The sequence below is a fragment of the Natator depressus genome, chromosome 28, assembly GCF_965152275.1.
Source record: "Natator depressus isolate rNatDep1 chromosome 28, rNatDep2.hap1, whole genome shotgun sequence".
Classification (NCBI taxonomy): Eukaryota; Metazoa; Chordata; order Testudines; family Cheloniidae; genus Natator; species Natator depressus.
In genome coordinates this window covers 2,691,942-2,718,571 of record NC_134261.1, presented here as the reverse complement: position 1 = coordinate 2,718,571, position 26,630 = coordinate 2,691,942, and the positions used below count along the sequence as shown (strand labels likewise).

The 26,630-nt window shown below is 58.3% G+C and overlaps 1 protein-coding gene across 1 annotated transcript in view; it reads right to left on the bottom strand.

The window, feature by feature from the left end:
- Nucleotides 1-25,398, bottom strand: part of GUCY2D (guanylate cyclase 2D, retinal) — a 30,539-nt gene extending 5,141 nt beyond the window's left edge. The window contains exons 1-10 of the mRNA XM_074941144.1: nt 25,033-25,398; nt 24,463-24,817; nt 19,339-19,423; nt 18,091-18,187; nt 17,481-17,588; nt 16,670-16,753; nt 8,229-8,309; nt 7,337-7,513; nt 647-803; nt 379-528 (exon numbers count right to left, since the gene is read on the bottom strand). Of these exons, the coding sequence (XP_074797245.1) occupies nt 379-528; nt 647-803; nt 7,337-7,513; nt 8,229-8,309; nt 16,670-16,753; nt 17,481-17,588; nt 18,091-18,187; nt 19,339-19,423; nt 24,463-24,817; nt 25,033-25,326 (1,588 nt within the window). The 5' untranslated portion in view covers nt 25,327-25,398. The remainder of the gene's footprint in view (nt 1-378; nt 529-646; nt 804-7,336; nt 7,514-8,228; nt 8,310-16,669; nt 16,754-17,480; nt 17,589-18,090; nt 18,188-19,338; nt 19,424-24,462; nt 24,818-25,032) is intronic.
- Nucleotides 25,399-26,630: the final 1,232 nt, after the last annotated feature.

The window sequence follows — 26,630 nt, the reverse complement described above, 5'->3', positions numbered from 1 at the left end:
GGCAGGACTGGGGGGGCAGGGTTGGGCTAGCAGGGGGTTGTGGGTCGGGAGTGAGGGCCCCTGGCAGGGGTGGGAGGGGGCAGGGCTGGGCTAGCAGGGGCTGCAGGTCGGGAGTGGGGGGCACCGGCAGGGCTGGGGGGGCAGGGCTGGGCTGGCAGGGGGTTGTGGGTCGGGAGTGAGGGCCCCCGGCAGGGGTGGGAGGGGGCAGGGCCGGGCTAGCAGGGGGCTGTGGGGCGGGAGTGAGGGGCACCAGCAGGGCTGGGGTAGGAGGGGGCAGGGCTGGGCTGGCAGGGGGCTGCATGTCGGGAGTGAGGGCCCCCGGCAGGGTGAGGAGGCGGGAGCTGGAGGAGATGGGGGCCCAGTCCCTCCCCCCCGTACCGTCGGCCGGCATGTCCAGCATGCAGTAGGGGGCGCTGCGGCAGATCACCTCCTGCATGATGATGGAGATGCTGTAGACGTCCCCGCGGAAGGTGCCCTTGCGCTCCAGCGACGGGTCCCGCAGCAGCTCCGGCGCCGTCCAGAACCGATCTGGGGCCAACAACAAGCAGGGCCGGCTCAGTCGCCTGTAACTCCCTCCCCGCCTGCAGACACAACGACCCCTCCAGCCGCGCCCCCCCCCCACCTGGACACTCCCCCGGGGCGTCACCTTCGGGCCTGGGCGGGTCGTGCGGGACCTTCTGGGCCTCCAGCAGCTCGTTGTAGCCGTGGTCCGTCACCTTCAGCACGAAGCGCCCGTCCACCACGCAGTTCCGCGACTTCAGCCGCCCGTGGACCACCTCCCGGTGATGGAGGTACTTCATCCCCTGCAGGGGGGGGGGCGGGGAGGGGGGGAGAGAGAAAGACAGGGGGGTGAGATCAACCTCCCCCACCCCTGGCTGGTCCCCAGGGCCGCCGGCAGCACTGGGATCCACTCTGACTGTGCGACAGCCCCGATTGGCCGTGGGGGAGATCCAGTGGATCCCTCCAACTCAGCCGGGGAGTTTGCTCCTTGGTTTATTTGCATCAATAGGTCCCAGGGGATCTCTGGTCCTGAAGCCCGGGCGAGCGAGTGGATCCCTCTGGCTGACCCAGGATTGAGTGGATCTTATGTTCTGTGAGGATGGCCGGGCTCCGGTGCCTAATCGATCCAGTGGATCCATCAGCTTGATCGATTAAGTGATACGGTGAGTTTGCTCTCTGATCGATGCATTGAATCAGTAGGTCCAACTGCCTCCTGATTGGTTCGATAAATCCATCTGCCCCAGCCAGTTGATCTATCCCGTGGATCCTCTGACCAGATTTTTTGGCCAGTGTATCCCACTGGGTCCCTGACCAGCACCTGGCTGATCCAGTAGATCCTTGCTGTCACTAGACCTACTGACTAGCTTCCCTGGGGTGTCTAATTAATAGATCCCAATGGATCCCCAGCCCTGCTGTCTGAATGATCCAGTGGATCGCTCTACCCATGCCAGTTGATCTATCCAGTTGGCATCTTGCCTGGTGTGTGGTGCCAGTGGATCAAAGATTGACCCCGTTTTGATCCAGTGGATTCCTCCACTGCAGACAGTTCAACTATTCATGGGGATCGCTGTCCAGTTAGTGTGTTGTACCCGTTACAGAGTGTGGGGGAGTCCGGGCCCTGCACCCCCCTCTTCCTGGGATTCGCCGTGACTCTCAGCCAGCCAGTAAAGCGGAAGGTTTATTGGACCATAGGAACACAGTCTAAAACAGAGCTTGTGGGTACAGCCAGGACCCCTCAGTCGAGTCCTTCTGGGGGTCAGGGAACTTAGACCCCAGGCCTGGGGTTCCCTGCCTTCAACCAGCCCAAAACTGAAACCAAAAAACCCCCTCCCCCAGTCTCACTCCTCTTCCCCCCGGCTCCTCCTCCAGCCTTTGTCCAGTTTCCGGGGCCAAGGTGTCACCTGGGTCCAACCCCCTCCCGGCTCAGGTGACAGGCTCAGGTCTCCTCACTCCATTGGAGTCACCCCCGGCTCTCTCATCCCCCGTGCAGATAGTCCCAGCAGATGTAGACGGCATTCCCCGGTCAGTCCGCCCCCCTTCCTGCTCCCTCACATCTCTCCCCCCTTCGAGACTGAACTGAGCGGGGTCACTCTGACCAGTGACCTGGGGAAGTTCGGGGCCCCCTCTCCGGGACAGCGCATCCGCTATCATGTTGGCACTTCCCTTCACGTGGACCACGTCCATGTCCTAATCCTGCAGAAGCAGGCTCCACCTCAGGAGCTTGGCGTTGGCTCCTTTCATCTGGTGCAGCCAGGTCAGGGGAGAGTGATCAGTGTACACGGTGAAGTGTCGCCCGAAGAGATAGGGCTCTAGTTTCTTGAGGGCCCACACCATGGCCAGGCACTCCTTCTCGATGGCCGCGTAGTGTTGCTCCCGGGGTAGCAACTTCTTGCTCAGGTACACGGTGGGGTGTCTCTCCCCCTTTTCATCCTCCTGCATTAACACCGACCCCAGCCCCGTGTCTCAGGCGTCGGTGAACACCATAAAGGGCTTGTCAAAGTCTGGGTTTGCCAGAACTGGGCCACTGACCTGAGCCTCCTTCAGCACGCAGAGAGAGCCCTGTGGCACTGCTCGGTCCAGACCACCTTGTCTGGTTTCCCCTTCTTGCATAGCTCAGTGATGGGGGTGGCTATGGCGCTAAAGTGGGGCACAAATCTTCGGTAGTATCCTGCCATCCCAATAAAGGCTTGGACCTGCTTTTTGGTGTGGGGAGCGGGCCAGTCTCTGATCACCTCCACCTTGGCTGGTTCCGGCTTTAGTCGGCCGCTCTCCACCCGGTGGCCCAGGTAAGATACTTCCGCCATCCCCACCTTGCACTTCTCCGCTTTTACAGTCAGCCCAGCCCCCTGGAGTCGGTCCAGCACTTGTCTAACCTGGGACACTTGGTCCTCCCAGGTCTGGCTAAAGACACAGGTGTCATCAATATACGCCACGGCAAAACTCTCCATCCCCCTCAGGAGCTGGTCCACCAGGCGCTGGAAGGTGGCCGGCGCTCCCTTGAGGCCGAAAGGCAGGGTCAGGAACTCATAGAGCCCCAGAGGGGTGATAAAGGACGATTTCAGCCGGGCATCTGCATCCCGCGGCACTTGCCAGTAGCCCTCTGTAAGATCCATGGTGGTAAGGTACCGAGCTCCTCCCAGCTTGTCTAAGAGCTCGTCCGGCCTGGGCATGGGGTAGGCATCGGATACAGTGATGGCATTGAGCTTCCGATAGTCCACACAGAACCGGACCGACCCGTCCTTTTTGGGGACCAGCACTACCGGCGAGGCCCAAGGGCTGGCCGATGGCTGGATCACCCCCAAAGCCAGCATGTCCCGGACCTCTCTTTCCAGGTCCTGAGCAGTTTTCCCTGTGACTCGGAAGGGGGAGCATCTTATCAGCGGGTGAGACCCTGTCTGCACCCGGTGGACAGTCAGATTAGTGCGTCCAGGCTGGTTGGAAAACAGCTGTCGGTACGGATGCAGCACCCCCCTGATCTCAGCTTGCTGGGCAGGGGTTAGCTGATCCGAGAGGGGAATTGTTTCCAGGGGGGAACCAGCTCTGGTCCCAGGGAATAGATCTACTAAAGGGTCATCTCCCTGCTCCTCCCACTGTCCACACACGGCCAACACCACATTCCCCCTGGCATAATATGGCTTCATCATATTCACATGGTACACCCGGCGGTGGTGCGCCCGGTTCGACAGCTCCACCACATAGTTTACCTCATTGAGCTGCTTGACAACCTTGAAAGGGCCCTCCCAGGCGGCCTGTAGTTTGTTCTTTCTCACGGGGAAGAGAACCATCACCAGATCCCCGGTGGCGTAGGCCCGGGCCCGCGCCGTGCGGTCATGCCAGACCTTCTGCTTCTTCTGGGCTCTGGCCAGATTCTCCCTGGCCAGGCCCATGAACTCAGCCAGTCTCTCTCGGAAGATCAGGACGTACTCTTCCCACTCCTGCTGCAGTTCCCGCTCCCTGAGCTCCAACTCTCGCAGTTTTAGCTCCTTCTCCCATTGCGGCCACCTCAGATCCAGCGATGGGGAGCTCTGCCGGGAGGATCCCCCGCTGGCCGCAGGGGTCACGGTGCCCTCCGTATTTGCTGGGCTCCTCCCGGCCCTTACCCTAGGCATAGGTAGAAGGGGTCTCGGGAAGCCCTCAGCAGCCGCCTGTCACTCCCCGCTGGGACGGACACCGGTGCTTGCACTGCATCTGCCAGGCTGCTTCCCTCCGAGACAGGGATCGGTTCGTTCCAGCGATCTCCCTCCTCCAGCTGGGCAATCAGCTGTTCTTTGGTGGGCCTCCCGATGCGCAGCCCCCTCTGCCTGCACAGCTCCACCAGGTCGCTCTTAAGGCGTTTAGCGTACATCTCCCTGCTGGCCACTCGCAGGCCTGTGTGCTCGCCGCTCCCCACGGTTTCCAGGGAGAACCCCTAGGGTGCCAGCCTTTCTCGAGGTCACCTCCTCTTTGCCAGGGTCGAGCTGCAGACTCCTCCGCCCCTGGGACCGCTTGCTGCAATCCCCCGGTGGACTCTGTTACTGCACAGTCCTTCTCGCTGGTCACACACTCCCAGGGGTAACCGCCGCCCCCGAAACCGCTCCTCTCTGAGCCTTCAGCACCCCTGGTCCTCGTCAATCCCCCTTCATCTTACTGCTCCCCAGTCACTTACAGCAGGAAGCGCCATCAACGGGGTGCAGTACATCCCACCGCTCCCACCAGTTGTCACGGAGTGTGGAGGCGTCTGGGCCCTGCACCCCCCTCTTCCTGGGATTCACCGTAACTCTCAGCCAGCCAGTAAAGCGGAAGGTTTATTGGACCATAGGAACACAGTCTAAAACAGAGCTTGTGGGTACAGCCAGGACCCCTCAGTCGAGTCCTTCTGGGGGTCAGGGAACTTAGACCCCAGGCCTGGGGTTCCCTGCCTTCGACCAGCCCAAAACTGAAACCAAAAAACCCCCTCCCCCAGTCTCACTCCTCTTCCCCCCGGCTCCTCCTCCAGCCTTTGTCCAGTTTCCGGGGCCAAGGTGTCACCTGGGTCCAACCCCCTCCCGGCTCAGGTGACAGGCTCAGGTCTCCTCACTCCATTGGAGTCACCCCCGGCTCTCCCATCCCCCGTGCAGATAGTCGAAGCAGATGTACACGGCATTCCCCGGTCAGTCTGCCCCCTCCCTGCTCCGTCACAGTACCAGTGGATCCCCAGCCAGTAGGTCGATCCACTGGATCCATAGAATCATAGAATCATAGAATATCAGGGTTGGAAGGGACCCCAGAAGGTCATCTAGTCCAACCCCCTGCTCGAAGCAGGACCAATTCCCAGTTAAATCATCCCAGCCAGGGCTTTGTCAAGCCTGACCTTAAAAACCTCTAAGGAAGGAGATTCTACCACCTCCCTAGGTAACGCATTCCAGTGTTTCACCACCCTCTTAGTGAAAAAGTTTTTCCTAATATCCAATCTAAACCTCCCCCATTGCAACTTGAGACCATTACTCCTCGTTCTGTCATCTGCTACCATTGAGAACAGTCTAGAGCCATCCTCTTTGGAACCCCCTTTCAGGTAGTTGAAAGCAGCTATCAAATCCCCCCTCATTCTTCTCTTCTGGAGACTAAACAATCCCAGCTCCCTCAGCCTCTCCTCATAAGTCATGTGCTCTAGACCCCTAATCATTTTTGTTGCCCTTCGCTGGACTCTCTCCAATTTATCCACATCCTTCTTGTAGTGTGGGGCCCAAAACTGGACACAGTACTCCAGATGAGGCCTCACCAGTGTCGAATAGAGGGGAACGATCACATCCCTCGATCTGCTGGCTATGCCCCTACTTATACATCCCAAAATGCCATTGGCCTTCTTGGCAACAAGGGCACACTGTTGACTCATATCCAGCTTCTCGTCCACTGTCACCCCTAGGTCCTTTTCCGCAGAACTGCTGCCGAGCCATTCGGTCCCTAGTCTGTAGCGGTGCATTGGATTCTTCCATCCTAAGTGCAGGACCCTGCACTTATCCTTATTGAACCTCATCAGATTTCTTTTGGCCCAATCCTCCAATTTGTCTAGGTCCTTCTGTATCCTATCCCTCCCCTCCAGCGTATCTACCACTCCTCCCAGTTTAGTATCATCTGCAAATTTGCTGAGAGTGCAATCCACACCATCCTCCAGATCATTTATGAAGATATTGAACAAAACCGGCCCCAGGACCGACCCCTGGGGCACTCCACTTGACACCGGCTGCCAACTAGACATGGAGCCATTTATCACTACCCGTTGAGCCCGACAATCTAGCCAGCTTTCTACCCACCTTATAGTGCATTCATCCAGCCCATACTTCTTTAACTTGCTGACAAGAATACTGTGGGAGACCGTGTCAAAAGCTTTGCTAAAGTCAAGAAACAATACATCCACTGCTTTCCCTTCATCCACAGAACCAGTAATCTCATCATAAAAGGCGATTAGATTAGTCAGGCATGACCATCCCTTCTATCCTCTCACTGCGTAGACCACTCTGGCCAGTGGTTGGTTAGCCCAGTGGATCCCCCAGTCCTACCAAGGAGCACAATCTAGGAGTGGATCCTATCCAGCCTCCCAGCCCCTGGAGTAGATCCCCTTCCCCTGCTGTGAGTGGATTCCCCTTCCAGCAGATCTCCTCCACCTAGTGCTTTGGGCATCAGGATCCCTTCCTGAAGCCGGGGCTGCAGGTGAATGGATCCCCCCCTGCCAGGATCCTGCAGCATCCCAGCGGATCCCCTCTGCTTAGTGCTCTGTGTGAGAGGGATCCCTTCCTGAAGTGACAGCAGGCTCACTCCTCAAATGGATCTCCCAGCAACCTTCCAGGCAGCGTCACCTGGAAATCGATCCCCTCCAAACTGAGCTGGATCCCCGCCCTGCCACCAGTCCTTCCCTGTGTGAACAGATCCACTTAGGTGATTTCTGGCAATGGATCCCTGAGCTCCCAGCAGATACTTGCTGTCACGGGATCCCCATTGGCTAGCCATCCAGCAAGTGGATCCCCCCCCATACCCAACGAACAACAGATCCTGGCTGGCAATTCAGACAGCTGGATTCCCCTGCCCACCCCCTTCAGATCTGCCATGTATCTGTGGATCCCGGATGGCTTTGCAATCCCTGCAAGTGGATCTCCTGGGCCTCTCTGCAGATCGGTCATCTGAACGGGATCCCCTCTGTGTGGTGATTTCAAAGTGGATCCCTCCCCCCCTGCACACGCACACTGCTCCTAGCTGATGCCCCATGTCCTTAAATTCACTCACCAGTGGATCCCCGGGGATCCTCCCCCACCAGGTGCGATTCCCGCCCCAGACCCCAAGGCAGGATCCCTGCCCTGTCCTGCCCCCGTCCTCCCGGCTGTACCTTGATGAGGTCGATGAGCAAGGAGGACTTGAACATCCAGTCGAGCTTCATGTCCTGGTTGCGGATGAGGTCCTCCAGGCTGCCGCGGGAGCAGTGCTCCGAGACGATGGCGAACACCCCACAGTCATAGAAGAACCCCAGGAACAGGTTCACGTTCTCGTGCCGGAGGTCCCGGAGCTGGAGGTGGGGAAAACGGGGGAATCCCAGTGGCCAGGCAGGGGAATGCAAGGGTGTATCCAGCCCCCCCGGAGCAGCGCTGACACCCAGTGGCCAGGGAGGGGAATGCACAGCGTGTATCCAGCCCCCCGGGAGTAGCGGTGACACCCAGTGGCCAGGGAGGGGAACGCACAGGGTGTATCCAGCCCCCCCGGAGCAGCGGTGACACCCAGTGGCCAGGGAGGGGAACGCACGTGGTGTATCCCAGCCCCCCAGAGCAGCGGTGACACCCAGTGGCCAGGCAGGGGAATGCACAGGGTGTATCCAGCCCACCCGGAGCAGCAGTGACACCCAGTGGCCAGGCAGGGGAATGCACAGGGTGTATCCAACCCCCCCGGAGCAGCGGTGACACCCAGTGGCCAGGGAGGGGAATGCACAGGGTGTATCCAGCCCCCCCAGAGCAGCGGTGACACCCAGTGGCCAGGGAGGGGAACGCACATGGTGTATCCCAGCCCCCCCGGAGTAGCGGTGACACCCAGTGGCCAGGGAGGGGAACACACAGGGTGTATCCCAGCCCCCCAGAGCAGCGGTGACACCCAGTGGCCAGGCAGGGGAATGCACAGGGTGTATCCAACCCCCCCGGAGCAGCGGTGACACCCAGTGGCCAGGGAGGGGAATGCTCCCTGTGTCTCAGCATGGCCATTACACTGAGACCCCCACTGCTGTTCACACTCACCTTGCAGAAGCTGGTTTTGGTGGCTGGCTTGATCTCCGTGTGCTTTTCCCCTGGGAACTTCTTGAGCCAAACCCAGTCACCCTAGGGGAGGAGACAGAAGGGCAGCCCGGTAACCCCAGAGCCGGGAGAGCGGCCGATTCCCACAGCCAGCCACACCAGGGCAGGAATAAGAACCAGCCAGGTTTGCGACAAACCAAGCCAGAGACACCCTGCCCCATCTCATGCTGCCCACCTGGCCCTAGCACGCCCTCCGGAGGTGTCCAGTGGGAAAAGCAGCAGAAGCTGGTCTTCCCAACGGTGAGGAGAGGGTAGCAGAGATGCTGCAAACATGAGGGGGGATGGGGGCTGTGTGACGGAGCAGGGAGTGGGGAGGACTGACCGGGGAATGCCGTCTACATCTGCTGGGACTGTCTGCACGGGGGATGGGAGAGCCGGGGGTGACTCCACTGGAGTGAGGAGACCTGAGCCTGTCACCTGAGCCGGGAGGGGGTTGGACCCAGGTGACACCTTGGCCCAGGAAACTGGACAAAGGCTGGAGGAGGAGCCGGAGGGAGGAGGTGGGGGGGGGGGTTGGTTTCAGTTTGGGGCTGGGTAGTTGAACGCAGGGAACCCCAAGGCTGGGGTCTAAGCTCCCTGCCCCCCAGAAGGACTTGACTGAGGGGTCCTGGTTGTACCCACTAGCTCTGTGTTAGACTGTGTTCCTGTTGTCCAATAAACCTTCTGCTTTACTTGCTGGCTGAGAGTCACGGTGAATCCCAGGAAGAGGGGGGGTGCAGAGCCCGGACTCCCCCACACTCTGTGACAACTGGTGGCAGCGGTGGGATGTACTGCACCCCGCGGATGGCGCTTCCTGCAGTAAGTGACTGGGGAGCAGTAAAATGAAGGGGGATTGATGAGGACCAGGTGTGCTGAAGGCTCAGAGAGGAGTGGTTTTGGGGGCGGCGGTTACCCCTGGGAGCGTGTGACCAGCAAGAAGGACTTTTGCAGTAACAGAGTCCCGCTGGGGATTGCAGCGAGCGGTCCCAGGGGTGGAGGAGTCTGCAGCTCGACCCTGGCAAAGAGGTGGTGACCTCAAGAAAGGCTGGCACCCTAGGGGTTCTCCCTGGAAACCGTGGGGAGCGGTGAGCACACAGGCCTGCGAGTGGCCAGCAAGGAGATGTACAGCAAACACCTTAAGAGCGACCTGGTGGAGCTGTGCAGGCAGAGGGGGCTGCACATTGGGAGGCCCACCAAAGAACAGCTGATTGCCCAGCTGGAGGAGGGAGATCGCTCAAATGAACCGATCCCTGTCTTGGAGGGAAGCAGCCTGGCAGATGCAGCGCAGGTACCGGTGTCTGTCCCAGCGGGGAGTGAAGAGGAGGCTGCTGAGGGCTTCCCAAGACCCCTTCTACCTATGCCTAGGGTAAGGGCCGGGAGGAGCCCAGCGAATACTGAGGGCACTGCGATCCTCCCGGCAGAGCTCCCCATCCCTGAAGCTGAGGTGGCTGCTTTGGGAGAAGGAGCTAAAACTGAGAGAGTTGAAGCTCAGACAGTGGGAACTGCAGGAGGAGTGGGAAGAGCAGGAAAAGCAGCGACAGCATGAGCTGGAGGAGAAGGAGAAACAAAGACAGCAGGAAGAGAAGCAGAGACAGCATGAGCTGGAGTTGGCCAAGCTGAGGAGCAGTGAGCCCCCGGCTGCAGTGAGTGATGGGGGACCCCGGACGGCTCGGAGCTTTGACAAGTGCATCCTGGCCCAGCGTAAGGAGGGGGAGGACATGGATGACTTCCTGGATGCCTCTGAGATGGCCTGCGAGCTGCATCAGGTTGATCCTGTGGACAGGCTCCCGTTTCTCACCCCCTCACTGGACCCCAAGGCCATGGCATTGTACCGCCGACTGGAAGGGGCGGAGAAAGGGGACTACGAACTATTCAAAAAGGCCCTGCTCCGTGAGTTTGGGCGCACTCCTGAGATGTATCGGGAAGGGTTCCAGAGTCAGCGTAAAAACCCCTGAGGCCTCATATCTGCAACTAGCCACCCGCATGGAGGGACATGCCACCAAGTGGGCAGAGGGGGCCCAGACGAAGGAGGACCTGGTTAAACTGATCGTACTAGAGCAACTGTATGAGCGGTGCCCATCTGACCTGAGGCTGTGGTTGGTGGACAAAAAGCCAGAGAACCTGCGACACGCAGGGCGGCTGGCCGATGAGTTTGTGAAGAGCCAGACAGGGGCTGGCAGGGAGGAGCCCCAAAGGAACAGGCCCCGCACGATGCAGAGAGAGAGTCACCATGGGACCTCCCAGCATGGAAATATGGAGAACCTCTTCCCAAGGGGAACATCCAGAGTCAGGGCCAACCGACCGGCTCGAGGGGACCAACGGGACATGGGCTGCTATTACTGTGGCCAGAGAGACCACCTACGGACCCAGTGCCCAAAGCTCAATGACAGACTGAGCAGACCAAACTCACCCAGGGTTAACTGGGTAGGGACCCAGCTGGATGAGGGGCAGGCTTCCCAGGCAAGGGGGGCTGGCAGCTTATCAACTGCTCAGGAGGGGGAGGGCCCCAGGCCAGCTCCTCTGAGGGGTTGGATGCCCCAGACTCAAGGGTCTCCATTTACAGGGTGGGTAGGGGCTGTCCCTGTGGAGCGAATGCCTTGTTCCCCTGGAGGTGGATGGGAGGAAGGCCCAGGGATCCAACTTCATGTCGGCCCTGCTCCGGTGCCTGTGGGAGAAATGTGGTGTCCGGCACAACTGGGCCTCAGCTTATCACCCCCAGGCCAATGGGCTGCGGGAGAGGTTCAATGGGACACTAAAGATGATGCTGAAAACCTTTATGAACCAGCACCCACAGGATTGGGACAAGTACTTACCTCACCTGTTGTTCACGTACAGGGAGGTGCCCCAGGAGTCTACCGGATTTTCGCCTTTTGAACTGTTATATGGCAGGAGGGTAAGGGGGCCCCTAGACCTGATGAGAGATGAATGGGAGGGGAAGGCCACTCCCGATGGACAATCCGTGGTGGAGTATGTCCTGATCTTCCGAGAGAGACTTGCTGAGTTCATGGGCCTGGCCAGGGAGAATTTAGTGAGAGCCCAGAGGAAGCAGAAGGTCTGGTATGACCGCACGGCGCGGGCCCGTGCCTACGCCACCAGGAATCAGGTGATGGTCCTCATCCCCGTGAGAAAAAACAAACTACAGGCTGCCTGGGAAGGTCCCTTCAAGGCTGTCAAGCAGCTAAATAAGGTAAACTATGTGGTGGAGCTGTCGAACCGGGCACACCACCACCGGGTGTACCATGTGAATATGATGAGGCCATATTATGCCAGGAGGAATGTGGTGTTGGCTGTGTGTGGACAGTGGGAGGAGCAAGGAGATGACCCTTTAGTAGATCTATTCCCTGGGACCAGAGCTGGTTCCCTCCTGGAAACAATTCCCCTGTCTGATCGGCTAACCCCTGCCCAGCAAGCTGAGGTCAGGGGGGTGCTGCATCCGTACCGACAGCTGTTTTCCAACCAGCCTGGACGCACTAATCTGACTGTCCACCGGGTGCAGACGGGGTCGCACCCGCCGATAAGATGCTCCCCCTTCCGAGTCACAGGGAAAACTGCTCAGGACCTGGAAATAGAGGTCCGGGACATGCTGGCTTTGGGGGTGATCCAGCCGTCGGCCAGCCCTTGGGTCTCGCCGGTGGTGCTGGTCCCCAAAAAGGACGGGTCGGTCCGGTTCTGTGTGGACTATCGGAAGCTCAATGCCATCACTGTATCTGATGCCTACCCCATGCCCAGGACTGACGAGCTCCTAGACAAGCTGGGAGGAGCCCGGTACCTTACCACCATGGATCTTACAGAGGGCTACTGGCAAGTGCCGCTGGATGCAGATGCCCGGCTGAAATCGTCCTTTATCACCCCTCTGGGGCTCTATGAGTTCCTGACCCTGCCTTTCGGCCTCAAGGGAGCGCCGGCCACCTTCCAGCGCCTGGTGGACCAGCTCCTGAGGGGGATGGAGAGTTTTGCCGTGGCGTATATTGATGACACCTGTGTCTTTAGCCAGACCTGGGAGGACCACGTGTCCAGGTTAGACAAGTGCTGGACCGACTCCAGGGGGCTGGGCTGACTGTAAAAGCGGAGAAGTGCAAGGTGGGGATGGCTGAAGTATCTTACCTGGGCCACCGGGTGGGGAGCGGCCGCCTAAAGCCGGAACCAGCCAAAGTGGAGGTGATCAGAGACTGGCCCGCTCTCCACACCAAAAAGCAAGTCCAAGCCTTTATTGGGATGGCGGGGTAGTATCAAAGATTTGTGCCCCGCTTTAGCGCCATAGCCACCCCCATCACTGAGCTATGCAAGAAGGGGAAACCAGACAAGGTGGTCTGGACCGAGCAGTGCCACAGGGCTCTCTCTGCGTGCTGAAGGAGGCTCTGCTCAGTGGCCCAGTTCTGGCAAACCCAGACTTTGACAAGCCCTTTGTGGTGTTCACCGACGCCTGAGACACGGGGCTGGGGGCGGTGTTAATGCAGGAGGATGAAAAGGGGGAGAGACACCCCACCATGTGCCTGAGCAAGAAGTTGCTACCCCGGGAGCAACACTACGCGGCCATCGAGAAGGAGTGCCTGGCCATGGTGTGGGCCCTCAAGAAACTAGAGCCCTATCTCTTCGGGCGACACTTCACCGTGTACACCAACCACTCTCCCCTGACCTGGCTGCACCAGATGAAAGGAGCCAACATCAAGCTCCTGAGGTGGAGCCTGCTTCTGCAGGATTAGGACATGGACGCGGTCCACGTGAAGGGAAGTGCCAACATGATAGCGGATGCGCTGTCCCGGAGAGGGGGCCCCGAACTTCCCCAGGTCACTGGTCAGAGTGACCCCGCTCAGTTCAGTCTCGAAGGGGGGAGAGATGTGAGGGAGCAGGGAGGGGGGCGGACTGACCGGGGAATGCCGTCTACATCTACTGGGACTGTCTGCACAGGGGATGGGAGAGCGGGGGGTGACCCCACTGGAGTGAGGAGACCTGAGCCTGTCACCTGAGCCGGGAGGGGGTTGGACCCAGGTGACACCTTGGCCCCGGAAACTGGACAAAGGCTGGAGGAGGAGCCGGGGGGAGGAGGAGTGAGACTGGGGGAGGGGGGTTTTTTGGTTTCAGTTTTGGGCTGGATGGTCGAACGCAGGGAACCCCAAGGCTGGGGTCTAAGCTCCCTGCCCCCGAGAAGGACTTTAACAAGGGGTCCTGGGGGTACCCACAAGCTCTGTTTTAGACTGTGTTCCTATTGTCCAATAAACCTTCCATTTTACTGGCTGGTTGAGCGTCACGGTGAATCTCAGGAAGAGGGGGGTGCAGGGCCCGGACTCCCCCACACTCTGTGATAGGCTGCCCCCTGCATTTTCAGTACCAGGTGCTTCGGTTCTTTATCCCTCACTGCACCAGGCTCTGGGGTCAGTCCCTGATGTCCAGCCCTCCCCCCTGCTCTGACCACTAGACCCCACTCCCATCCCAGAGCCAGAGAGAGAACCCAGGAGTCCTGGCTCCCAGCCCTTCCCCTTCTAACCACCAGGCACAGGGCTGCTCAGTGTTTAGTGCTAGAGCTTTAAAAAATGCAACCCTCCTTTTCCACCCCCACAGCTCCATCCCCCATGCCCTGAACAGAGTTGGCATCTGGCCTGGGGGTGTGTGGGGGTGGGTCTGGGGATGGCAGACGGGGGTTGAGTTGTTAGTTGCCCCTCCCAGCTGGCTAAGACCCACCATCAAAATTGTTGCATCCTGCAGCTTTGGCCTCATGCCTTCGTCCTCAGCTGGGGAAAGCCAGGCCCACGATCACCCACCCCAGCCAGAAAGAGAACAAACCCGGCGTGAGCAGGCAGCCGCTCAGCCAGCTATGGCACCGTCCCACCAGTCGCTATGAGGACTATGATTCAGGGTGGGGGGGGGAGCAAGGTTTGCGCCAGGCTAAGGTTTCCTTCTCAAAACCCCATTTCACAGGTCTTTGTCAATCTCTCCCCAGTAGAAGCAGTAGGAAAATTTTCAGCAAAACAGTTTCCCATTGGCAGACGCTGTTTGGGCCGTGCCAAAATTTTTGGCATCAATTTTGTTCAAAAAATTGGGGAAGGGGCAAGCGGGGAGAGGGCAATTTCAAAAGGGTGAAAAACATCTGATTTGGGGGCAAAACATTTGGGTGGGTTTTTTCCCATTGTGAAATGACTTTTCATTACTCGATCGTCAAAGAGAATTCAAACCAACCATGGAAAAAGTTCGGACTGAGCTGAACGAAACATTGGAATTCCTCGAGACAAGAGACTTCCAGCTGAAACGAAATCTATTTTGCAATTGGGTTTTGCCTTTCAAATTCTGAAATTTTGAAGGTGGAAAATGTACCCCCCTCAAAAAAATTGTGTTTGATTCCTCCCCCCCCAAAAAATCTAAAAAAACATTAAAAAATTGCAAGACAGAAAATCCATTTCTGACCAACTCGATTCAAAACTCCCCGATTCACCAGCGCACTTCCACACAGATTGAGTTCCGAGAGTCCCATTCAGATGGACGTGTAGCCAGAATCGGAGTGGAAAACACCAATCCTGCGTGGGACAGATTCACTGATAGGATCGGGGCCTCGGGACCCGAAAGACCAGAGCTGCTTTCGGCGGGGGGAAGGGTGGTCAGTAGTATACGGCTGAATAGCATTCATCACCATGTCTTTTTTGACAGGTTTCCATGCCCCATTCAGGGCTTATATCCCACCCTCCGTCCCCGTTTCCGTTGGTGTCGAAGTTCGGCGCCATCGGCCATTTGGAAAAAAAAAATTGATTATTTAATCTTTAAGCTCTCTCACGCTATTCTTTCAATGTTTTTCTCTAAACAAACAATCAAATGTATCAAAGCAGAAGCATGCAACACCCCCCCCCCATTCAAACATAAAACATAATCAACAGGGTTTTTTTTCAAAATGGCCAATGGCGCTGAACTTCGACACCAACGGAAACGGGGATGGAGGGTGGGATATAAACCCTAAATGGGGCTTGGAAACCTGTCCAAAAATATATGGTGATGAATGCTATTGAGCTGTATACTACTGTGGTCAACCTGATGGGTTCAAACCCCATTTTCCAGCACTTCAGAGAGGCAGTGGGCACCATTTACCCAATTTTCCAGGGGTGTGTGAGTCGCGGGAAACTGAGGCATGGAGTAACTCAGCCCTTTCCCCAAGGTCTCACCACCGAACCAAGAATAGAACCCAGGCGTCCTGCCTCTTTGCTAACAGACTCTGCTTGACACAACTCAAACAAAGCAGCAGAAACAAGAAAACCTGGGGTATTTTTGGTAAGAAAGCCCAAAATTTTAGAGCCAGGGTTCAAGGGTCACGGGGGGGAGTCATGGCAGGGTTACAAAACCCTCCCTTTCTTTATGGCTAAGAAACATGCCATTGGGTTTAGCACAGGGAGAAATTGTGTCCCACACAAGAGTTTGAACGCATCTGGCTTCCAACCCCCTGAACTTTCGCCTGGAGCTGCAAAGCGGGATGGGGTGTCCTCCACCCGCGGGGTTATTCTGCCAAGGATGCCAGCTGGGGTTGATTTGAGGCCTCGTGTCAAAGAACAGAGATAAAATTCCAGGCTGTCCCACTTGGCACAGAAAGAACAGGGCAATTTGGACAGTGGCCGTCAAAAATTCACCCATTGCCATACCCGGACTGGCCACTAGTGGGCAACAAGGAGTCACCCCCGGTGTTGGGAGAGTCCCCAGTGGGACTTCACATTGTCACACACCCCCCCCCAAACCCTGCTGCCAGGGGAGAGGAAATCGAGTCTCAGCCTCGAGGAGACCCCACTGGCCGATGGGTCAGCTGCTGAACGTGGACTCAGGAGGGTTGCAATGTTGGTGGCATGCAGCTCCTGGAGTCGGGGATCGTTACAAGAGGAACACAGCCCAGATCTGGGTCGGAGTCTGGGCAGCACCTGGCCCAACAAGGCCCAGATCTGGGTCTGAGTCCAGGCAGCGCCCGGCATGAGAGAGCCCGGCCCTCGATCGGGGTCTGGGCAGTGCCCGGCACGATGGGGCCCCGGTGAGCAGTAGCTGGCCCCGTAACACCAATAGTAAGAACCACTCCCCCTTCCCCGGGGTGCCCCCTACTGCATGCCGTGTGCATCGCGGGGAGAAATTCTCACTTCTCGCACCATTAAAAAAAAATCAAAATACCCTCCCCCGGCAAGGGGGATCCCCCTCTCCCTCCAGGGACAGGCAGATCCAACAGGCAGGGGATGCGGCTGATGAGGAGATTGGACCCAGGCCCGGCAGTGGTGTTACTGACTGAATGCCAGGTGACGGGGAAGTGGGGGGCGGCTACCAGGTGCCATAGCCGCTGCTTTCCCTCCTGTCCTTGGGAGAGGAGCGAAACCCGGGGGGCAGGAAGGGAAGAAGCCGAGGGGGAGGATGCGGGAGCCCAAAGGCAGTGCCTGGAGCCTTTGGCCGCTTACCTGCACGGCTGCCACTAGCCCTTGGTTGTTAAACAAAAGGAGGAGGAAGGGGACGTGGCTGTTGCATTTTTGCTTCTCATCTCCCTAAGGATGGCAGGAAGCAGCTGTCAATCATGTGGCCTGGCGGGGTGGGGGGAGAGAGAAGCGGGGGCGAGGGGGGACGCCCCGAATGCTGGCGGGGTGGGGAAAGGTGAAGGAGGTGGAGGAGCAAGGGGGTATCCTGTTCAGACGGAGGAGGGGATGGCTGGTGCTGGGGGGCGGGGTGGGAAGCACAGGTGTCCCAGGGGGGATGGCACGGCCAGGGGTGGTGGGAAGAGCCATCCCAGGGAGACACGGAGGGAGTGAAACCCAGGTGGATACTTACGCAGGGGGTATTTTCCCAGCAAGGGGTATTTACCCAGGAAGGGGTATTTACCTGGCAGAGAGTGTCCTGGGGTAAATACCCAGTGCGGGACAATGCCCAGGGGGTATTTACCTGGTGGGGGCACTCAGGGGCTGTGCACAAGGGGCAATTATCTGGTGGGGGCACATGGGGGCAGTGCCCAGGGGTATTAACCTGGTGGGGGCACCTATGGGCAGTGCCCAGGGGGTATCTAGCCAGTGAGGGGGGGTCTGTGCCCTGGGGGCAGTGCCCAGGAGGTATTTACCTGGGGGGGGTCTGTGCCCTGGGGGCAGTGCCCAGGGGGTATTTACCCAGTGGGGGGTCTATGCCCTGGGGGCAGTGCCCAGGGGGTATTTACCCGGTGGGGGGGTCTGTGCCCTGGAGCCGGTGCAGAGGGAGGAGGTACCGGGGGGGCTGGGGGAAGGTTACCTCGGTGACAGCAATGTTGGTGTTGTCGGGGGCAGCTGCCAGGCTCTTGAAGCTCCTCATGTCGGAGACACTCTTCCCCGCCAGGCTGGTGCGGCTCTCGTCCATCTTCTGCCGGGGCCAAGGGCAGAGCATCAGCCTGGCTCTGGGGGGGCCTCTGACCCCCAGATCCCTTCCACCCACTGAACTCCCTTGGCATCTCTGACCCCTGACCTCTAGGGTGTGCCCCTCTGCCCCCACCAGGGAGCATGACTCCCAGTTGGCATCTCTGACCCCAATCCCCCAGCCCTGGGGGTGTCTCTCCCTCTGACCCCGGGGGCGCCACTGCCCAGTGTCCCTGATCCCGAGGCATGTCTGTGACCCCAGGAAACACGTCTGATCCCCCTGGCCCCTCTCCCCCAATGCCGTCACCATGGCCGTCCTACCTGACCTCCGACCCTCCTCCCGCTTCACCCCACCGTCCCGAACCCCTGACCCCAAGGACTCCCTACCCCTTCCGAAGACCCACTTCCCCAGCTCCGCCCCACCCATCACCCTGGACAGCCCCCGCCCCTTGGCCCCAGTGGGGTCCCCCCCCCGCCGTCCTTTGCCCCCCCCCCACTCTGCTTCTTACTTTGTTGCTGCTCTGGGTGTGGATGAAGGTCAAGTCATCCATGGTCAGAATGATCTTGTTGGGCCCCTTCATCAGCTGGGCGTGCAGGATCCGGCGCCTGCAGGGTGTGGAAACACAGATGCATGGGGGGCAAGCCCCAAAGTGCGTGTGGGGCATTGCACCTCCCCCCTGACTGCTGGGAAAGGATGTGGGGAGCCCAGCTTGGGAAATGGGAGGGGGGGAACCTTGCTTGGGCTACCTCCCCTGCTGGGCACTGGAACATGGAAACATCAGATGACCCCCTGCCCCCCAGGATTAATTAAAAGGGGGAGTCTATGGAGATAGTAGGGCAGCAGGCATGCATGTGGGGTCTCCCCCGGCAACCTCTGCCTGCCAGTCCCAGGAAAAGCCAGGAGATGGCACGGTTGTCAATACAATTGTTAGCCCACATCTAGTGATAAGGAACAAGGATCCAATATGGATGGCCTGGGACCCCACACGGCCGCCAATGACGCCATGAGCCCACAACGGGATGGGCCGGGACCCCACATGGCTGCCAATGACACCACGAGCCCACAACGGGATGGGCTGGGACTCCACATGGCTGCCAATGACGCCATGAGCCCACAACGAGATGGGCCGGGACCCCACTTGGCCACCAATGACGCCATGAGCCCACAACGGGATGGGTCAGGACCCCACGTGGCTGCCAATGACGCCATGAGCCCACAGCGGGATGGGCCGGGACCCAACATGGCTGCCAGCGACGCCATGAGTCCACAACGGGATGGGCCGGGACCCAACATGGCCGCCAATGACGCCATGAGACCACAACGAGATGGACCGGGACCCCACTTGGCCACCAATGACGCCATGAGCCCACAACGGGATGGGTCAGGACCCCACGTGGCTGCCAATGACGCCATGAGCCCACAGCGGGATGGGCCGGGACCCAACATGGCTGCCAGCGACGCCATGAGTCCACAACGGGATGGGCCGGGACCCAACATGGCCGCCAATGACGCCATGAGCCCACAGCGGGATGGGCCGGGACCCCACGTGGCTGCCAATGACGCCATGAGCCCACAACGGGATGGGCTGGGACCCCACGTGGCCGCCAGTGACACCATGAGCCCACAACGGGATGGGCCGGGACCCAACATGGCCACCAATGACGCCATGAGCCCACAACAGGATGGGCTGGGATCCAATTTAGCCGCCAGTGACGTCATGAGCCCATAGCAGGAAGTTGCCCACCACAGCTCTCACCTGATGTAATAAGCGAGAACCGTTCCCCCAACAATCAAGCTGGAAACCAGGATGAAGAGCAGCAGGATGAAGCTGGGGTCCACCCCTACAGGGGAGGGAGAGCAGGGGCGGGGTTAGCGATGGAGGGTGGGGGAGACCTCCAGCTCCCCCAGCCCCACTCAGGATCAGCCCTCCCTCTCCCCTTGAAACCTACACAGGAATGCCCCCATTTCCCCTGCTCCCCGCAATCCCTTACAAGGGGTTTCCGGGGTCCAACCCTCTTCTTCTCCCCGTTCCAATACCCCAAAAAGGACTCCCCTCATCTCCCCCAATCTCACCCATATGGACCCCTCCTCTTTCCCCATTTCCGCTCAGCAGAACTCCTCCTCTTTCCCCTCCTCCATCCCAAAAGGACCCCCCCTCACTCCCTGCCACCCCACGGATGGAAAGAGGGCAGGAGAAGGGGATTCTCTGACTATTGGCCACAGCTCATTGGTCATGGGATAATGAAGGCTCCAGAACCAAGCCAGGAGGTCCCAGGGCAACCGTCAAGCATCAAACTGGGCAAATCCGTGGCCAGCTGAGGAATTCCCGGCTGGTGCAGAGCCATGAGTCGCCTGCTCCGAAAACACAGGCTCCAGCCAAAGGAAATTCTCCAGGAATAGGAGCAGTATGGGGTCTATGACACACAGGGGAGGGGCTCTGTGCCCAGCCAATAAAGGTCAGCTCAGAGTAAAATAGCCAGCCCAGTGCATTCTTAGCACACAGCGGGAAGTGCCAGGATCCAACATGGCCACCACTAAAGTCCTTCACCATGAACAGGAACTGGACAGAGACAGACAGTCTGAGGCATGTATGGAAATGGATGGGTGTGCAAGGGGATGCATGATTGGACGGAGAGGTGAGTGGATGGACGGACATATGGACAGATGGGTGGGTGTGAGGAGGGTGGGACTGACAAATGGATGGATGGACAGACAGATGGATGGGTGTGTGGGTGGGTGAATGGATGGACAGATAGGTGGGCACATATGGGAATGGGTGGATGGACAGACAGATGGGTAGATGCGCATGGGATGGATGGATGGACGGACAGACAGATGGGGGTTTGTGCATGGGGTGGGATGGGTGGACAGAAGGATGGATGGATGGATGGATGGATGGATGGGTTTGCATGCAAAGGGGTGGAGGGAGGGATGGACGGACAGACAGACAGGTGGGTTCGTGTGGGGAGGGAGGTGGATGGATGGGTGGGTGCGCGGGAGATGGATGGGAGGTTGTTGGGAGGGTGCACTTGGGGATAGATGGATAGACAGGTGGATGGACGGACAGACAGGTGGGTGGGTATACGTGAGGACGGATGGGTGGCTGGGCATGGGGATGGGTGGATGGACAGTTGGATGTGTGTGAAGATAGATGGATGGATGAGTGGATGGATGTGCATGCAGAGAGATGGATGGACAGACGGATGGGTGGACGCACTTGAGAATCGATGGATAAAAGGACAGGTGGGTGCAGACATGGTTGGGAAGGTGTGTGTGGGGACAGATGGCTGGACAGATGGGGGATGGGCACACATGGGGACAGGTGGCTGGATGGACAGACAGATGGGTTCATATGGGGACAGACAGATGGGTGGACAGATGGGTGGGTGGGGGCATGTGGGAACGGATGGACAGATGAATGGGCATATGGGTGCATGAGGGGACAGACAGTTGGACGGACAGGCGGACAGGGGCGTGTGACGTTATTGACATAACCTGTGATCATGTAGATCATTGTTGCAACCACTGTTATATATTTGCAGCAAATATTGTACAAAGGGGGTCGTGTAAGGTGTCTATGGGAAGTTTATGATTTGCTGATTATGATTATGCTGTCTCTGGGTGTGTATCATTCTTGTAGTTGACGTTATGAATATTGGCTATGGACTTGTATCTCAGTGTGTTTTGATTCTAAGTAGCCTCAGCGAAGCATTTGGTCAGCTTCTTGAGAAGGGACTATTCTCAGTAAGTGCCCAGTCAAGAAACACTTAACGGACAATGGACTTTGGGAGATGCCAATCCATATCTGAGCTTTCCTGGGAACATTCAAACTAACATGTAAACAATGGCGTCGGCCTGCAGACTGAGTCATGAGGGCACGTGTGACTTGCCCATGTGACGCCAGACTCCATCTTGCTGCTGTGATCGTCCACAGGGCAGAGGATATAAAAAACGGCTGCAGCTCCTCCATCTTGTCTTCAGTCCTGCTTCTTGCCTCTGGAGGGACTTGGCTACAAACTGAAGCTCTGAACCAGGGACTGAAAGCCCCATCCCAGCTGGGGATGTTCTCCAGAGATTGGATTTGAACCTGCAGTTTATTTCATCCCTGCTACAAGCCTGAACCAAGAACTTGGCCATTACTCTATGGAATTAGAATCATAGAATATCAGGGTTGGAAGGGACCTCAGGAGGTCATCTAGTCCAACCCCCTGCTCAAAGCAGGACCAATCCCCAACTAAATCATCCCAGCCAGGGCTTTGTCAAGCCTGACCTTAAAAATAGCTAAGGAAGGAGATTCCACCACCTCCCTAGGTAACCGATTCCAGTGTTTCACCACCCTCCTAGTGAAAAAGTTTTTCCTAATATCCAACCTAAACCTCCCCCACTGCAACTTGAGACCAGTACTCCTTGTTCTGTCATCAGCTACCACTGAGAACAGTCTAGATCCATCCTCTTTGGAACCCCCTTTCAGGTAGTTGAAAGCAGCTATCAAATCCCTCCTCATTCTTCTCTTCCACAGACTAAACAATCCCAGTTGCCTCAGCCTCTCCTCATAACTCATGTGTTCCAGTCCCCTAATCATTTTTGTTGCCCTCCGCTGGACTCTTTCCAATTTATCCACATCCTTCTTGTAGTGTGGGGCCCAAAGCTGGACACAGTACTCCAGATGAGACCTCACCAATGTTGAATAGAGGGAAACGAGCACGTCCCTCGATCTGCTGGCAATGCCCCTACTTATACATCCCAAAATGCCATTGGCCTTCTTGGCAACAAGGGCACACTGTTGACTCATATCCATATTAAATTGATTCCATTTAACCAGCTCTAGCTCTCATCTCTCTCTTTTTCCTTTTATGAATAAACCTTTAGATTTTAGATTCTAAAGGGTTGGCAACAGCATGATTTGTGGGTAAGATCTGATTTGTATATTGACCTGGGTCTGGGGCTTGGTCCTTTGGGATTGAGGGAACCTATTGTCTTTTACTGGGGTATTGGTTTTCATAACCATCTGTCCCCATAACGAGTGGCACTGGTGGTGATACTGGGAAACCGGAGTGTCTAAGGGAATTGCTTGTGTGACTTGTGGTTAGCCAGTGGGTAAAACCAAAGTCTTCTCTGTTTGGCTGGTTTGGTTTGCCTTGGTGTGCACAGAGACCCCAGCCTTGGGCTGTAACTGCCCTGCTTTAAACAATTTGTCCTGAATTGGTATTCTCAGTTGGGTCCCACCAAAGCCAGCATCATTACAGGGCGCATGGGGACGGATGGCTGGATGAACGGGTGGAAGGGGGTGAGTGGGGACAGGTGGGTTGGTGCACATGGGAACGGATGGCTGAATGGATCAGGGGGTGGCGGGCATAGGAACAGATAGATAGATGGACAGGCAGGTGCACATGGGGACGGATGGATAGATGGACAGGTGGATGGGTGCACATGGGGACGGATGGTTGGACAGATGGGTGGATGAGTGCACATGCCGACGGATGGATAGACAAATGGGTGGGTGGGTGCGTGTGGGGCAGATGGATAAACGAACGGGGGATGGGTGCGCATGGGGACAGATGGCTGGACAAACGGGCATGCGTGGGGACTAATGGCTGGATGGACAAACGGGCGGATGGATGCACGTGGGAACAGATGGCTGAACAGACGGACAAACGGGTGTGTGTAGGAACAGATGGCTGAATGGATGAGTGGATGGGTGCCCATGTGGACAGATGGCTGGAGGGATGGTGGAAGGGTGCGTGTAGGGAACATTGGCTGGATGGACAGGTGGTTGCTGCGCATGGGAATGGATGGCAGGACAGACAGGCAGATGCGTGCATGTGGGGACAGATGGCTGGACGGGCGGACGGGTGCACGTAGGGAAGATTGGCTGGACAGATAGGTGGGTTGGTGCACGTAGGAATGGATGGCTGGATGGACGGGCGGATGGGTGCACGTAGGGACTGATGGATAAATGGATGGGCGGATGGCTGCGTGTGGGGATGGATGGACTGGAGGATGGGTGCTTGTGGAGACGAATGGATGGACGAGAAAATGAGTGTTCATGGGGACAGGCTGCTGGATGGACGGGCAGACTGGTGCGTGTGGGGACAGATGGAAAGACGGACGGGTGGATGGGTGCATAGGGATGGATGGTTGGATGGATGACCAGAGGGGTGCTCGTGGGGATGGATGGCTGGATGGATGGGCTGATGGGTGCTCATGGGGATGGATGGATAGATCAACAGGTGGATGGGTGCTCGTGCAGACAGATGGATAAACGGATGCGTGGATGGGTGCATGTGGGGATGGACAGCTGGACAAATAGGCGGATGGGTTCACGTGGGGATGGATGGACGGACAGACGGGCGGATGGGTGCGCATGGGGACAGATGGCTGGACGGACGAGGGGGTGGTGCACATAGGAACAGAAAGATGGACGGGCAGGTGCACGTGGGGATGCATGGATAGATGGATGGGCAGATGGGTGCGCTTGGGAATGAATGGATGAACGAGCGAATGGGTGCACATGGGGATGGATGGGTGGCCGGGCGGATGGGTGCGCGTGTGGACAGATGGCTAGACGGACGGGCAGATGTGTATGCATGGGGACAGTTAGATGGACAGACAGGAGGGTAGGCAAGCACAAGGACGGATGAATAGATGGACAGGTAGATGGATACATGTTGGGACGGATCGCTGGATGGACGAGTGGATGGGTGCTTGTAGAGATGGACGGACAGGTGGATGGCTGCGCTTGGGGACAGATGGCTGGACAGAGAGACAGACGGGTGGGCATGCACGGGGTGGATGTCCAGCTAGACCGACAGACCAGATGCGTGCAGGGAGGGACACATCGGGAGGCCAGAGAACAGATGGACAGACGGCGAGCACTCACCCCCAGAACAGACAGATGTTGGGTCGAACCAGCAGCTCGAGTCGGTGCCAGGGCTGGCACTGTGGGGCCAGTGGATGGCGTGCCCCGCGTAGCGCAGCCCCTCGGGCCCCGTGGCCACGCTGTAGGTGGGCCAGAGGTGGTTCCCTTTGCCGTCCGTGTCAAGGATGATGTAGCTCACCACAGGGTCGCCATCCTCATTGGCTGCCAGCGGCTGGCAGAAGCCGTCCAGTTGGAAGTCCCGGGCGTGCTCGGCGACGCTGGAGCCCATCACCCAGCGGCCGGCCTGCTGCGTGCGCTCCACCGCCTTGGCCAGGTAGTAGATGGAGTTGTAGATGGTGCCGAAGAGTGGGTGCACCTGGGGGCAGAGGGGGGACGGGGTCAGGGGCAGCGGGTGGCGGGTTTTGGCACGCCCCGTCCAGCTGCCTAAGGGTGCTGTCTCCTCACTGGTCACATCTGTGCACCTCCAACCCGCCTCCCCCTTGGCCCTGGTCCCAAAACCCCTACCTCTCTGCCCGTCCCAGGGTCAAGACCAGCATCCTACGGCCTGTGCCCTCCGTGTCCGGTGCCCACCTGTGCGGGGTCCAGGTGAGCCGGCAGCTCGTGCGCCCGCTGGGCATCCTGGAAAGCCTCGCGGAAGCTGCGCTCGGGGGCGTCGATGGTGACGGTGAGCACGGCGTCGTAGGCCAGCCGCAGCTTGGTGTTATTGCCCAGCACGGGGTAGGGGGTCCGGTGGTAGGGCAGGCTGTATGTCAGGGCGTCGTAGGGGATGAAGATGAAGGTGCCGTCCGTCATGCGCAGGTCCTCGGCCTTCTCCAGCAGGAGGCGCTGCTCCTCCCCGCCCAGCAGCACCGAGTGCATGCACATCACCACCACTGCGGTGGCAAGGGGACATAAGGGGGGAGGGGAGGAAGACGCACCAGAAGGCTGAAAAGTGCCCGACAAGTTAGAGCGGTGGGCAGAGCTGGCCCCCCTTCTGGTCCCCAGCCCCCCACGGCTTGGGATCGGGCTCCCCCTTGCACCAGGACTTTGGTGTTCCACCAAAGTCACCTCAAGAGTCCTCTGACTTCCCATCCCCGCACACCCTCTATTCCCCCCACGCCTCTGTCCCTCCATCCATCCTCAAGCACTTCTGTCTGTCCATCCATCCATCCCCCACACACCTCTCCATCTGTCCGCCCATCCATCCTTTCCCCACACACCTCCCGTCTGTCCATCCATCCACCCCACACACCTCTCCATCTGTCCATTCCTCCACCCGACACACCTCTCCGTCTGTCCATCCATCCCCCCCACACACCTCTCCGTCTGTCCATTCATCCACCCGACACACCTCTCCGTCTGTCCATCCATCCACCCCACACACCTCTCCATCTGTCCATTCCTCCACCCGACACACCTCTCCGTCTGTCCATCCATCCCCCCCACACACTCTCCGTCTGTCCATTCATCCACCCGACACACCTCTCCGTCTGTCTGTCCATCCACCCCACACACCTCTCCGTCTGTCCGTCCATCCATCCATCCACCCCACACACCTCTCCATCTGTCCATCCATCCACCCGACACACCTCTCCGTCTGTCCATCCATCCATCTTTCCCCCCCACACACCTCACCATCTGTCCATTCATCTACCCAACACACCTCTCCGTCTGTCTGTCCATCCACCCCACACACCTCTCTGTCTGTCTGTCCATCCATCCGCACACCTCTCCATCTGTCCGTCCATCCATCCATCCCCCACACACACCTCACCGTCTGTCTATTCATCCACCCCACACACCTCTCCGTCTGTCCGCCCATCCATCCATCCCCTACACACCTCCCATCTGTCCATCCATCCACCCCACACACCTCTCCGTCTGTCTGTCCATCCATCCATCCCCCACACACACCTCACCGTCTGTCTATTCATCCACCCCACACACCTCTCCGTCTGTCTGCCCATCCATCCATCCCCTACACACCTCCCGTCTGTCCATCCATCCACCCCACACACCTCTCCATCTGTCTGTCCATCCATCCGCACACCTCTCCATCTGTTCATCCATCCACCCATCCCCCACACACACCTCACCGTCTGTCTGTTCATCCACCCCACACACCTCTCCATCCATCCATCCCCCACACGCACCTCACCGTCTGTCCATTCATCCACCCCACACACCTC